This window comes from Gekko japonicus, unplaced genomic scaffold (genome assembly GCF_001447785.1).
Source record: "Gekko japonicus isolate JY-2015 unplaced genomic scaffold, Gekko_japonicus_V1.1 scaffold55, whole genome shotgun sequence".
NCBI classification, from domain to species: Eukaryota; Metazoa; Chordata; class Lepidosauria; order Squamata; family Gekkonidae; genus Gekko; species Gekko japonicus.
The window spans coordinates 2,188,944-2,204,576 of record NW_015160837.1 but is presented as its reverse complement, the minus strand read 5'-3'; the positions used below and the strand labels follow the sequence as shown (position 1 = coordinate 2,204,576).

Genomic DNA, 15,633 nt, shown 5'->3' with positions numbered 1-15,633 from the left:
CATCTCTGGGGGGAAGGTGGAAATGGACCCTGCTAAAATACAGGCTGTACTTGACTGGGAACCCCCCAGGACCCGCAAACAATTGCAAATGTTCCTCGGATTCGCCAATTTTTATAGAAATTTCATCCAGAATTTCGCTCAAATTGCCCTTCCTCTGACTGATTTGCTAAAGACCAAGGGGAAGGGGTTTGATGCTACGAAACCAGGCGCCCCGCTTAAATGGTCCCCTGCTTGCGCAGAGGCTTTTGAGAAACTTAAACTGATGTTCACATCTGAGCCAGTGCTAGCGCGCCCTGATGAAACTAAAAAATTCATTGTCCAAACTGATGCCTCGGATGTGGCAATGGGGGCCGCTATTTTGCAAGAAGGGGAAGATGGTCGTTTACACCCCCTCGCATTTGTGTCTAAAAAGTTTTCTGACGCTGAACGAAACTGGGGGATTTGGGAGAAGGAGGCGTCAGCGATCCGGCTGGCTCTCTCCACTTGGAGGCAGTGGTTGGAGGGGGCGCAACTGCCATTTGAAGTCTGGACTGACCATAAGAATTTGGAGATGCTGAAATCCCCCCGTTCTCTCAACGCTAAACAACTTCGTTGGGCGGACTTCTTTGCTAAGTTTCGATTCACTCTTCGTCATTTCCCTGGGACGGCTAATTCCCTGGCTGACGCGCTCTCACGCCTCCCACAACATGACAGTCAGCGTGAAATCATCATGGACTCTGTTTTTTCCCCCTCCCACCTGGGGGGGGCTGTGGTCACCCGTGCGCAAGCGCGCTCGATTCCGCGCTCTGATGAAACTTCGCCTTCCCTTTTCCCTGGGGGGGGGGGGGCTGGGTCCAGAAATATATGTCTGCTTTTACTGCTGATGATGATGCCTCCCTGAAAGCGTTGCCAGATTGTGTCCGTAGCCCTGAAGGTCTGATTTATTCTGGAGACAAACTGTATGTGCCTATTTCGATGAGGAGGGAGGTGATGGATTCTGCTCATGGTTCGAAACTGGCAGGGCATTGGAGTTTTGTTAAATCTCTACAACTCATCCGCAGACAGTTCTGGTGGCCACAGATGCGCAAAGACCTATTGACTTTTGTTCGATCCTGTCAGACCTGTGCCTTAACTAAACCCAGGGGGGGTAAGCCTCCCGGTCTTCTGCAACCACTCCCTACTCCATCGAGGCCTTGGGAAGTGGTGTCCATGGACTTTATTACTGACCTCCCTGCGAGCAAAGGGAACACTGTTATTTGGGTGGTTGTTGATTTATTTTCTAAGCAGGCTCATTTTGTGCCTTTTCCTTCCTTGCCTACAGCTCAGAGGTTGGCGAAATCGTTTATGTCTCACGTGGTGAAAATTCATCAATTACCTGCTAAATTAATTTCTGACAGGGGGACCCAATTTGTTTCTAAGTTTTGGAGGGAACTTCTTTCCATTTTAGGGGTGGAACAAGGGCTCAGCAGCGCGTATCATCCTGAGACTGACGGACAAACAGAACGAGTTAATCAGACCCTGGAGCAATATCTTCGTTGTTTTACTAATTATCAACAAAATGATTGGTGTGAATTGTTGCCTCTTGCTGAATATTGTTATAACAATACTGTCCATAGCTCCACGGGCATGTCTCCTTATAAAGCTGTTTCTGGTTACGACAGCCCCCCCTCCCTTTCCTGGAGGGGATGGGCCAACGTCCTGTGGGGGATGCTGATACCTGGTGTATGTCCTTGCAAAAAGCATGGCCTCTGTTATGCCAAACACTTGACGCAGCCAAGGCTGCTTACAAGACCCAGGCAGACAAGGGTAGGGTGGTGGGGTTTGATCTGAAACCTGGGGATCTTGTGTATGTCTCGACCAAGAACATTAAGATGCTGCGACCTAGCAGGAAATTGGGGTGGAAGTTCATTGGTCCATTCAAAGTGCGTAAAGTCATAAATAATGTGGCGGTTGATGTTGTTTTGCCTAAGAATTTACGTGCTCTGCATTCTGTTTTTCACATGAGCCTGTTGAAGAAGGATCCTGGCCCGTCTCCCTGGAGACCAGCAGTTACTCCTCCTCCACCTGTCATTTTGGAAGGGGATGAACATTTTGAGATCGCTGATATCCTTGATTGTAAATTGAAACGTGGTAAACTCTGGTACCTTATCGAATGGGTTGATTTCGGTCCCCAGCACCGCGAATGGGTGGAAGAAGGGGATATTCGGGCCCCTTACCTGATCCGTAGTTTCCACAAGAGGTTCCCGGACAAACCGGGAGGTCTCCCGCCCAGCCCGGGAGATCTCCCGCCCGACCCGGGAGGTGTGTTTTAAGTGTATTTTAAGGGGGGCAGTATGTCAGCAAGCTGCCATTCTGTTTTCTGTGACCTCTGTGTACATATCCTTACCCTGTTGCACCCGGCTTGTTTCTACTATCCTGCTTCTGTGCTGGAATGCATAAGATAACTACTGGTGGATGTGTGGGGGAGAAGATGCTGTAATGCTTGCCTATTGCTATCTCATGAGAACTGCACCTGTGTTTTGTCTGATGTTCTGCCTGGTTCCCATGGACTGGGCGCGCAACCGTTTCATTAGCCCGCCAGCGGGAATATTATTCATTGGATGTGTATCTGTTTGAATTTCCTTTATTATGCTCGCCCTAACTGTGTATCCCCAGTTCTAACAAAGAACGTGTTTGAGTATGTCTTCAACGCTTTGAAATAAATTTTGCTTTTCTTGAAAACGTGGATTTATTCTCGATGCTTGGGGATCCAACAATAAAGAAGATATTTTGAGATTACTACATCAGCAAAATGTCCATTCATCATTTTCATTACCCTGTAACAGTTTGAACTTTTTGCAGCAATTTCTGGTTCATTATTCCACAAGTAAGGTTGCCAACTCCGCGTTGGGAAATACATGGAGATTTGGGGGGTGCTGCCGGAGGAGGGTGGGGTTTGGGGAAGGGACAGACTTCAAGGGGGCTATAATGCCAGAGTCCACCTTCTAAAGAAGCCATTTTCTCCAGCGGAACTGATCTCTATCACCCAGAGGTCAGTTGTAATCCCAGGAGATGTCCAGCCGTCACCTGGAGGTTGGCAGCCTAACCTACATTTGGCACTTTCATCACAAGCCTTCCAAAGAGAGTTCAAATTATGTTTTATTCTGGAGTGCCTTTTAACCCTGGCTTTAAACTTCATTGTTATAAATGGTTACTGGCTTGATTTCCGTTATCTTATAATTAAAGGCTGCATTGTATTGCGTTGAACCTAAGCCACCTCAGGCAGTTTACCGAGCTGGAAAAGCAGCGTCTAAATAAGTTCAATAAATAAAATTAAATTCAAATAGATCCATGCAGGCTTGGTATAAGAAAAGACTATGGCTCACGGCATTCCACAGGAGGTTTCTGAGATGCTGGACCAAAGCCAAACCTGAACCTCTCCTCTTCCAGGAAATCAATGAACCAGTTTTGCACATGGGCAAGATCTGCGAGCTTCCTCTCTGGATGGATCCTGGGTGGATTCTCAACCACATTTTCCACCATCACAAATGCTCTTATGCAGACAAGTGAAAAACAAGCATAGTGGAAGGACATCACATTTCTTCTAAACCACATGATGTGCCACTTTCTCAGCTAAAGGATCCTTGGTTTCCCAGGGCTGTTTTTGTAGAAAAAGCCCAGCAGGAACTCATTAGCATAATAGGCCACACCCAACAGCAGGAACTCATTAGCATAATAGACCACACCCTGACAGCACAGCTCATTAGCACATTAGGCCGCACCCCCATGTTACCAGAAGTGTGGTCATCCAGTCATGCCCACCTTTTGCTTGTTATTCTGTTTAACTTGTTTGTTGTCAAAACCCAGAGCCTTTTTTTGTAGCAGGAACTCCTTTGCATGTTAGGCCACACACCCCTAATGTAGCCAATCCTAATGAGTTTCTGCTGTTGGGTGTGGCCTATTATGCTAATGAGTTCCTGCTGGGCGTGGCCAACTGGGGAGCCAGCCGGAACTCCGCTCCTGGGCGTTCCTGCCCCAAAATAGCCCTGTCCAGGTTTCCTAATGCAACCTTCTTGCAACTTCTTGCTACATTTTCCCAACAAGACAGAGTCAGAGTCAACTCCTCACAGCTCAGCATAACCGCAATGAATCTCGATGTTCAACTCACTGTTTTGGGAAAGAAGACTCTCCAAAGAAGGAATACTTAAGGTGTTGAGGTTTCTTCTTTCTTGCAGGGAGCTAGAAAATACCAGAAAAGGGAAGATATGTTAGATTTAAGTCTTGCCCCTGCCGTGAACTTCCTAGATGGCCTTAGGCAAACTCCCTCAGCCTTAACCACCACCCCTTTCATAATATGAACACAACTCACCAACCTTACAGGATTGTTGTTCAGACTGATGATGGAAAGTGCGGTAAAGTTACTGTGACCCCCATAGGGTTTTCGAGATAAGAGACTAACAGAAATGCATTGCCCGCATCCATGTAGCAACCCTGGACGTTCTCAGTGGTCTCCCATTCAAGTACTAACCAGGGCCAAGCCTGCTCAGCTTCTGAGACCTAACAATGTTGGGCTAGCCCAGGCCATCCAAGTCAGGGTTATTCGGTCCAGGGATGGGCATGAACCAGGAAAACGATGGCCCGTGAAGGTTCATGATTAATGAGGTCTCACGAATCACAAACCTCTACGAACCTTCGCATTTAACGAACCGGTTCGTGATGCAGCATGGCTTCCGAGTGACCTCGTCGCTTGAACATCACTTGTGTGCCACTCAGTTTGCAAAAACCATTTAAAGAGTTCCCTTTCATGTAAAAGCCATTTAAAGGGGTCACATGAGTCCAGTCCAAGCTTGCAAAAGCCATTTGAAGGGTTCCCTTTAAATGCCTTCTGAGTTCACTTGCAAATCATGCCACTGTGGTCTCCTTAAATGCCTTCTCAAAGGGTGGTGGGAGGGTCACGGCGGCAAGTTGGCACAAACCTCAGTTTGCGAACCACAAACTGGGCCCAGTTTGTCATGAGCTGGTTTGTGCCGATCCCTAATCAGGACTAAAAAACAACAATGGGAAGAAAACTTGGAAGCATTATAGAAATGTGGAGTGGTGCTATTAGACTGGCTTCAAGATCTTCACTAGCCAGAAGCTGGCTTCTCAGAAACTTTAGCACAGGAAAGAAAGCGGTGTATGAACTTGCCTACAGCCCCAAAGCAGCATATCCTGCCCAGCATCAGCAGTGTTAACATGCTGGTTTCCATTTTCCTTGTGTGGAACAATTCATCACGTGTGTTTCTGCTATTATTATACCTACTTAGACAGATTTTTTTTTAAATATACATTCACAAAATTTTCATTGCCATGCTGAAAGGGCTTGGAGCAACCATTGAAACAGAAGGAGGAGGAGGAGGAGGAGATTGGATTTATACCCCACCCTTCACTACCCAAGGGAGTCTCAGAGCAGCTTACAAACTCCTTTCCCTTCCCCGCCCCACAACAGACACCCTGTGAGGTAGGTGGGGCTGAGAGAACTCTGACAGAAACTGCTCTTTTTCAAGGACAGCTCTTATCAGAACTACGGCTTGCCCAAGGTCGTCCAGCCAGGTGCAAGTGGAGGAGTGGGGAATCAAACCCGGTTCTCCCAGATTAGAGTCCGCACACTTAACCACTACACCAAACTGGCTCTCAGGAGCGCCATCGCTTTCAAAACAGAGCTGGATACATTCAGCACACACAGAGAGGATCTCTACTGGAATATTTCAATCAGTACTTCCGTAGAAGGTTCTCGGCAGCATCCAGACTCACTTCCAGGTGGCAGGGCAGTGCCTTTTAAAACAAAATCCTGAGTGTTTTTAACTAAATTAGTTTTTTTTGGGGGGGGTTGCTTGTTTTTTAAGCAGGGCGTTTGCCCTTGTATTTTTCTTTTTATTGCATTTCACTGCAAACCGCTCAAAGCGTTTTGCCAGGAAGCCGTCCATTTCTTGATCTATGTCACATCTTTAGGTGCTGCCTTTGGAACACAGAACTGATCGGACCCAGATCTGTAAGGTTTTGAAAGGCTGCCACATCGTCGTGGGAATGTAAATGTAGTTGAATAAGTACGACCAGGAAGGAATACTATTTCTCTCCCATTCACAAAGTTCCATTCTCGGGGTGATGACAGACAACATTCTTTAAGTGTGGCCCGAGTCGTTTGAACGCCCATTCACTGCCTTCCGAGGCATCTTTTATTTTATTTTATTTTCAGGGCAGAGAGTCCATGTTTGGAGCAGCACGTCCAGAATGCTTACTGTACAATCCGACGCAGAGTGACTCCAGCCTAAACCCATTGATTTCAATGAGCTTAGCTGGACCGCAGTGAAGACTGCAAGTCTGCCTTCACACAAAGTGTGGAGGAAATAGTGTGGATACGTGGACCCCAATTCTGCTGTAGCAATATGGCTACAGCTCCCCTGTTATTGCATCCCATTCTGGCAGGGGCTACGACAAACAGTCCACAAAGAGCCCATCTGTCTTCCACTAGGGCAAGAGCCTTCTCGGTAGCTGCCCCTGCCCTCTAGAGCCAGCTCCCCAAGGAGGTCTGTGCCCTGCATGATCTCTTAGGGCAGTGATGGCGAACCTTTTAGAGACCGAGTGCCCAAACTGCGACCCAAAACCCACTTATTTATCGCATAGTGCCAACACGGCAATTTAACCTGGATACTGAGGTTTTACTTTAGAAAAAACAACTCATATGTCATAACTGTTGGTGTATGTTGAAAACTTTGTTGGTGATTAACTGGCTGGTTTGTAATTTTGGATTCTCAGGACTTTTGTATACTGTTTTGCAGTTATTGTACATGTTATACTTGATCTTAATAAACATTTTTTTAAAAAGTTGATCCAAACAAAGTAAGGAAAGCAATCCCAAATGCTTTCATTTACTTAAAATTATTTGGCAGAGAATTCGACACTTGAATGGTGGTCTGGGCCTGGCTGGGGCGATGGCACGCGTGCCCACAGAGAGGGCTCTGAGTGCCACCTCTGGCACCCGTGCCATAGGTTCGCCACCACTGTCTTAGGGCATGCACCTGACTTGGACAGCCTAGGGTAGCCCAACCTTGTCAGATCTCAGAAGCTAAGCAGGGTTGGCTCTGGTGAATATTTAGATGGGGAACCACCAAGGAAGTCCAGGGTCAGTACACAGAGACGGGCCATGGCAAACCACCTCTGTCCGTCTCTTGCCTTGAAAACCCCGTGGGGGTCACCGTAAGTCGGTTGTGATGTGAGGGCAAAAAAAAAGAAAGTTAGGGGGAAAATTTGCCCTGTCCTGGATAGCCCAGGCTAGCTTGATCTTGTCACATCTCCGAAGCTAAGCCGGGTCGATCCTGGCTAGCATTGGGGTGGGAGACCTCCAAGGAATTCGACGGTCACGACACGAGGGCAGGCCATGGCAAACCACCTCTGGACGTCTCTTGCCTTGTAAACCCTACGGAGTTGTCGTAAGTCAGCTGCGACCTGACGGCAAAAAAACCAACCAAACCAAGGGCAACGCAAACCTTCCTTGTTTTGTGCACCATCTAATGAACTAAGAGGACGAGCGAGTTGGCCGGCTGCCCGGATGTGTTGCAGAGCTGATGACCAGCTGAATTTTAATTTAACTCTGTTTTACTGTATTTATCGTTTTCATTATCTATTCTACATTTCAGTGCTCGGTTGTGTACGCTGTGAACTGCCCCGAGTCCTCTGTTGAGGAGAGGGTGCAGATTATAAATCGAATAAATAGATGAGACGCAGGAAAAGGCACAGGCCAGCTGATGACACGGTTCCTCTCCAGGACGACATTTCCCCTAAAGTCATGAAGAAGCAGCAGCCACACCCACCCCAGCAGTGAAATAACAAGCTCTAAATTGACAGGATGTGCCACAGGGGCTCAAGTGTCAGACCGGGATCTGGGAGAGCCGGATTCAAATCCCCACTTTGGCACGAAGCTCACTGGGTAGCCTTGGGCCGCTCACCCACTCTCATCCTCACCCACCTCAGAGGGCTGTTGTGAAGGGAAACACGGAAGGATGAAACAATGATCCCGTAAGCCACTGTGAGTCCCCTGTGGGGAGAAAAGCGGGGTGCAAATAGGGAAATAAAGAAGAGGGGACGACTGAGAGGTGATACGGTCACCCTCTTCAAGTACTTGAAGGACTGTCATCTAGAGGATGGCACGGAGTTGTTTTCTGTTGCCCCAGAAGGTTTTGACCAGAACCAACGGGTTGAAATTAAATCAAAAGAGTTTTCGGCTAAACATTAGGAAGGACTTCCTGACAGTTCCTCAGTGGAACCGGCTTCCTCGGGTGGTGGTGGGCTCTCCTCCTTTGGAAGTTTTCAAACAGAGGCTAGGTGGCCATCTGACAGCAATGTAGATTCTGTGAGGTTAGGCATATCATGAGAGGGAGGGCGGGAAGGGTTGCCTCAGTGCTTAGTTCTCGTGGGCCCTTTCTTACATGCCCAAGGAAATGTTGATCGCCACTTTGGGGTCAGGAAGCAAATGTTCTCCAGGCAAGTTTGGCCTGGGATCCTGGGTTTTTTTTTCTTTTTTGGCCATCTTCTAGGCATGGAACAGGTGTCACTCTATGAGCCCTGAAGGTTTTCACGATCTGCCAATCAACCCCTTCTGGTGGTCCCTGGCTCCAGGGACGTCCATCTCGCCTCAACTAGGGCCAGGGCCTTTTCAGCAATGCCCCCTACCTGGTGGAATAAGTTCCCATATGAGATCAGGGCCCTGTGGGACCTTTTACAGTTCCACAGGGCCTGTAAGATGGAGCTCTTCCGCCAGGCTTTTAACTAGGGCAATGGACATCCCTCCCCCTTTACTGGGCCTCTGCTCAATGGGTCAGAACTGTATACTAGAGATGGCATCTGTGAGACTTAATTCTAATGACAACTGCACCGGCCGAAGGATACAGTTGTAACTTATTAGTGTTTTAATCATATTTTGACTAATTCCTTTGTATTTTATATATTTTATATATTTTATTAAATCTGATGTAACCCGCCCTGAGTCTGCCATGCGGGGAGAGTAGGATAGAAATAGGCTAGCCAAGTCCCCCCGGGGGGCGGGGAAACCCCCGCCCCAGAGGCCCGTTCTTCGCCGGCAGCAGATCAGGACCCGGGGGGAACCCCACCCCGACGTGCGCGTCACCCGGAAGTGACACGCGACCACGCCGGGCACGCTGGGGGCGGGGCCACGGTCATCCAAAGGAAAACTCAGATGACCGTGCGCGCTCCAGATGCACTCCAGGCGTCCTAATCAACAAATTATTTGATATGATTCAGCTGCGTTCATCTGCTTTGCCTCCGCTTCTGTGTACAGACATAGCTGCACCACAAACTTGTGCTGGTTCAGAAGGAGTTCCCTCTCCTCCAGGAACCCTGAGGCCTGGCTTCAATGTAATGCTGGCAGGGCAAAAGTATGTTCCTGTGCGACTTTGTCTACGCCCAGCTTCTCATTTAATCTAGGCTGCTACCCACAGAAAAGCATGTCAAGTCAGCACGGCAGAGATCTGTAGCCTGGGTGGATGGTACACTAAATGCGCATAGCTGCTTTGTACGAATGACAGCCCAGGTTAAACATGAGAAAGCCACAGGGGGAGGGCCTGCAGCCTGGCTGGCATGACATCGAAGAGCAGGGACAGAGCAAGGGAGCACCAACGAAATTCTCAGCAGCCTCACCAGGATTCTTCTGGAAGGAAGAGCCATCAAACTGACATAGAACCAGGGGTCATTTCATAGAAAAAGAGGTGCAGGAGCTCATTAGCATAACTCATTAGCATAACCTATTTGCATATGCCACACCCCCTGACATCACCGGAAGTGTGTCAGAAGGCAACACCCACCGCTCAAGCTCCACTGGACTGTTTTAGATTGCTAGCTATTGGGGGGGGTGGCGTGAATGTGCAGATCTGTCCTGGCAGAGGAGGGAGAGCTTGTACCTGAATAAAACTTGGTCTTAAAGGTGCCACTGGACTCTTTTGGACCGGGGGGCTGGGGGGGAGCTCTGCAACTTACCTGGCTGCTTCTTGCTCTGGCTGAGGGCTGCTGGGAGCAGGGGGTGGGGCTTGTTGCATGTGTCCGCCCCCTGGGCTCTTTACTGCCGGAGCTCCGCTCCTGTGCGCTCCCGCAGGAAATGACCCCTGCATAGAACCCATGAAGTTCCCAGAGCACTTAGACCCTAAATCAGGGCTCCCAAATATGGTGCCTGTATTTCCTTTGGTGCTCACTAATAGGGTTGCCAGCTCTGGGTTGGGAAATAACTGGAGAATTTGGGGATAGCGCCTGGGAAGGACAGGGTTTGGGGAGGGGAGGGACCTTAGCAGGGTGCAGTGCCACAGAGTCCACACTCCACAGCAGCCCTTTTCTCCAGGGGAGCTGATCCTGGGTCGTCCAGACATCAGCTGTAATAGCTGGGGATTTCCAGGTGGCACCAGAAGGTTGGCAACCCTAGCTGCTGAGCTTTCCCAAAAGTAGGCAGGGCATCATCCTGCAGGGCACATTGCAGGGGGACACTCTAGCATTTGAGGGAAAACTCTATGGTAGCCACACACACACACACACACACACACACAACAGGGCCTGCACAATGACGTCACCTCTGGGTAATGTCACTGTACTGGGCATGTTGGTGTGGATGGGGCTTTTGGGGGGGGGGTTCCCCCACCGGCCAGCTCCGTGGCAGGAGATCGGGGCTCCTGAAAGTGGGTAAACCCCCGCCAAGTCAGGGGAATTGGCAACCCTATTCAGACTCTATGACATAACATCCCTGCTAAGCTCCCCTCCCTCCCCAAACTCCACCCTCCCCGGGCTCCACCCCAAAAACCTCCAGAAATTTCCCAGCTCAGAGTTGGCAGCCCTAACCCAGAGTCATATAAATATTAAGACAGCCACCTGGCTGGCGGCAGTCACATTTAGAATTGTTCATGACAACGATGTGATTTTTAAGGAGCGCCGTGTCGCACCCTTTAAGAAAGAGGTGACAAAACTGAGACCAATTTCCCACAAGCAGCTGCTACTCCCTCACTCTTCCCTTTCCCCCCAATTTTAAGCATCAATTTCCCACTACTTGTTGCGTAGCTGCATTTTGACCCACAGCTTCGCCCAATCTCTCCCGCGTCTTCTCGATCTGTTTTTTGAGTATCGAAAAGACGCAGGGGAAATCGGGTGAAGCTGTGGGTCAAAATGCAACCACGTAGCAAGTAGTGGAAAATTGACTAATACAATCGGGGGAAGGGAAGAGCAAGGGTGACAATAGCTGCTTGTGGGAAATCAGTCTGAGCTTTGTAGAAGACGTGGTCATGTTGGTAATGCTGCTGTGACTTTCCATATGCCTTAAAGTTCCATTATACGTGCACACCTCTTCACACGCTGGAGGCAGTTCTTGAAGACTGAGAAAAGTTTGAAAATGTCCTTCATCTCTTCGCTGTGTGCAAGAGGAACAACAACACACACTGATCTTTTTAGAGCCAGACACAGATAAATATTAGATGTGTAAACTACAACCTGGACTGAAAGGCAACACTGTTAAGGACACAGAGCTTGGCTTAAAAAAACCCCAAGAGGTTGCCAGCATGAAGCAATCTTCCCATTCAGGCATCACACTTCATGATGGAACTTGAAAACAAAAGGGCAATTGCAACTCTGCGGTTTGTGAATCAGGATTATAGCGACCACAAAAGCGAAGGGCAAACATCTTACGAGCTATTTTTAGGGCGGAACTGCATGTCACAACTTGGGAGCGGGTGCCCAAAACAGGCAGCCGTGTATTCGCTTCCCTTCTGAAATGGCTGGTTCACTTCATCCCATTTCTTGAAATCATGCCTTTGTTCCTCACATTTATATTACAACATTTCCTTCAAGGAGTTCAAGGGTGACGGATGTGGATGAGGCGATCCTTTTCCCAGCCCCGGAAACTATTCTGTGGTTAGGTGGAAGGAGAATGAACTGTCCAGAATGCTAGTTGTGATCTGCTTTCCAATCCCGTTCTCTGTGACCCTACCTGCAGAGGTGAGGCAGGTGGCGAGTACTAGAGACTTGGCACTTCAACGGTGACACCCTGCCTGTGGAATGGCATTCCCCTTGAGACTTACCTAGCCTTTACCATACTGTCTTTCAGGTATCAGACCAAAACATTTTTTTTTAACTTACAGTCTTAACTAAGGGCTTTTGTATTTTTAGCTCCTTTATGGCCTACCTCTAGCTTAAGATCTGTTTTATGGATATATTTTTTTAGGATGTTCAGTGCTTATTTCCTGCTGGTTTTAATGGCTTGTTTCTAACATTGATAACCTATCTTGTTGTTTTTCAGTTACACCCACTTTTCTCTTCAATGGGGAACGAAGCCCCATACATCATTTTCCTCTCAAAACAACGCTGTGGAGTATATTAGAAGAAGAGATTGGATTTATACCCTGCCCTTCACTCAGAGTCTCAGAGCAGTTTACAATCTCCTTTCCCTTTCCCTTCCCCTCCCCACAACAGACACCCTGTGAGCAGTGTTCCCTCTAAGCTGAGTTAGTGTGAGCTAGCTCACAGTTTTTTGGCCTCTGGCTCACACATTTTTGTCTCAGCTCAGGAAGGACAGCTCCAGAGCCAACTCATTTATGCAGCAGCCAAATCGCTTGCTCACAACTTTAATGTCGGCAGCTCATGAAGTAGAATTTTTGCTCACAAGGCTCCACGGCTTAGAGGGAACATTGCCTGTGAGGTAGGTGGGGCTGAGAGAGCTCTTTCGACTGCTCCTGAGAGAACAGGACTTGTAACTGACCCAAAGTCACACCAGCAGCTGCATGAGGAAGAGTGGGGAATCAAACTCGGTTCTCCCAGATTAGAGTCTGCACTCCTAACTACTACACCAAACTGGTTGCGTGTATGCGACTGGCCCAGTGAGCTTCCATGGCAAAGTAGAGATTGCATTCTTTTTACCATAAGCTGCTTTAAGCAGGTCTCTGGACAGGCGACATAAACAGGTCCTGAATAAGTAGTCTGTCACCCAGGGGAATTCATGCCCAAGTGGAGACTTGAAGCCAAATCTTCCAAGTCAAACTCTAGCCACTGCACTGGACTGCCTCTCCAATCGTTACAATATACATTTCACCACTCCATAACGCTGGCTGCCACTGGAAATACGAGAAACTACACATCACAATGGCATCGGGACATGGCTAAGTTGAATGGAAAGGTAGGGGGGAAGCTCAACGGAAGTCTTGTTTTCAACAGCAACCCCCATTACCGTGTTTCTTGTAACAGGTAACTCTACCCTTAAAACATATTAGTTGTTTCATGTACCTCAAGAAAGTAGAGACCCCTGCCTCGATTGTGGTTAGCCTGACATTACTGCTTTCAAAAGGAGCATCGGGGCCAGCCACTTTCCTATTAGATCTAGTTACAGGCTTGGGGAACCCACAGAAGAATCACCAGTGGGTGGAAATCATTCATACATTTGATCCCATTCCTCAACTTTTCCCCATCCAGGTTTCTCTAAGCTCTCGAGGGCTTCAGTGGGCTCACTTCTCTCCCCACCCACCACCACCCTTTCCCCCTTCTCCTCAGCCGTTCTCAGCACTTCATCCTTTCTGGAGCATTTTAGTTTCTCACCTGGCTGTGGGTAGAGGGGTGTTCTACTTTCTTTTGGGTACCTTATAATGCAATGTTTTTTATATGTCTTGGCAGTTCCCCAAGTAGATGGGATTCCTCACCTCCAAAAAGCATCTACATCAGCTCTCTGTCTGCTTGTTTCGTCGATAGTGTGTGTGTGTGTGTGCCTGGAAGTCATTGTGACTTCTAGCAACCCCTAGTGGGGTTGGATGTTCCAGAGAGATTACTTGATTTCCTGCCTCTGCGTCCTGAGCCCTAGTATGCCTTGGAGGTCTCCCGTCCAAATACTTGACAGGCTCGCCCCTGCTGAACTCCCAAGATCTGACGAGATGGGGCTTGCCTGGGCTATCCGGGTCAGGGCGCTTCTGCATCAGCTCTTGATGGCTTCACCCCCAAATCTTTAATCCTATCCCCCTTAGAGATGTGAAGGCCCGGAAAAACCCCGGAAAAATTCGGGAAAAACCCCGTTTTTATATTACCATAGAGTTTTGGGGCAAAATGCTAGTGTTAATGCATCAACATATCCGGAGCAATGACATCACTTCCAGGTGATGTCATCACAGTACGTGTGCAAGAAGACTCCACGACAGACCCGAGATCCCCCCCCACCGCTAAAAATCAGGTAAGACCTGGCAACCCTACGAGGGTCCTTGGCTGTATTGTATGCAATTTTTTTTTATCTAAAGTCAGGAATCCGGTTTAAAATCAGACATCTAAATGACATTGCCTAAATGACAAAGCTGCAAACCAAAAAGTGCCCAGTTCAAATCTGAACCCCCGTCCCATCACCAGGAAGGCAAAGCCTCTATCACAGCTCCAGTCCCCACTTCCACCCTGTCCTTATCTGCAAAATGAATCTCACACACACTACTGCAGCTATGGCCATAGTTAATGAGAACATACACCGGAAGGCCTTTGAACACCCAAAAGTACTAACAAACATAATGCTTAGGAGCAAAAACTAAGTTTACCTTGGTGAAGCAGCAGCTTTGGAAGAGCCTGGTATTTCTGGAACAGGCCGATGTCTGAGTATGAAAGATCGCGTTATTCTAGGAGCCGCTGTCAGAAGACTTTGCGCACAAGGGCCATACAGATCATTCTCCACCATTTCGCCTTTAAACTCAGTGAACGGTGAGTCCGGCGGATCACGTGGCAAGCTCCCCAGTCCGGAACAGAGCAGGTGCTCCTCCTCGCCAGACTTCATTTCAGAGGAACAGAAAGCATCTGAAGTGGAATCGTCGTTGGCAGCATCTTCTACTTGGCTGGATTGTCCTTTTTCTAGAGAATCATCTATATAAGACACCGTTTCAGGCGTCACTTGTTCCAATGTATTTTCCGCAGCAGCAGAAACATCTGTTGAGCAGTGTGAGTTCGGACAGGACGAATAGAAAGAGTCCAGATCTGAAGATGTGCTGCCTGTGAGTTCCTGTGACTCATTGTCTGGAAGCTCCTGATTTTCTTCACAGGCGCAACTATTGCCACAGACTGTGTCTGTCTGTTCACTAGATATCGTGCCCTTTATTCCACTCTCGTTCAGATTTAGAACAGGGGGGTCAGAACTGTGACTTTCGATATCTGCAGACTTGCCTTGCCTCTTGGAAAACAGGACTTCCAGATGTTTGAGGATTCTTCTGCGGTGCCCAGTAGGACATATGCCCATCTGCTGCAGCATTGCGTTGTTTACCCACATGCAGTCTTGCAAACTATTATAACCAAACGCTTGAAAGTTAGAAAAGTACTGCCCCAAGTTGATACCATCTAAGAATTCATTTAGATCGGCGCTGGTGTCTCTGAATGACATCCTGGCAACTTCATTCCTAACCTTTTGGTTCAGAGACGTAATACTTGGCACACATGCCCAGAATCATGACAAAAGTTCTTCTTTAAGACCCCGAGTAGAAAAAAACACTTTCCGCAAGTAGGAACAGCATATATAAAATCAACACCTTCAGCTCCTACAATGCAGAACAAGGAAAGAAAGAACCGGTGTTAGAGATGGTATTTTAAGCGCCAACATTTTTGTTCACATTGGTATATAACAGTCTCTTGAAACTCTTCATGCTT

At 48.2% G+C, this 15,633-nt stretch overlaps 1 protein-coding gene across 1 annotated transcript in view; it reads right to left on the bottom strand.

Moving 5' to 3' along the window:
- Positions 1–15,370, bottom strand: part of ARAP2 (ArfGAP with RhoGAP domain, ankyrin repeat and PH domain 2) — a 179,161-nt gene extending 163,791 nt beyond the window's left edge. The window contains exons 1-2 of the mRNA XM_015418194.1: positions 14,541–15,370; positions 4,127–4,197 (exon numbers count right to left, since the gene is read on the bottom strand). Of these exons, the coding sequence (XP_015273680.1) occupies positions 4,127–4,197; positions 14,541–15,370 (901 nt within the window). The remainder of the gene's footprint in view (positions 1–4,126; positions 4,198–14,540) is intronic.
- Between the last annotated feature and the right edge of the window lie 263 nt (positions 15,371–15,633).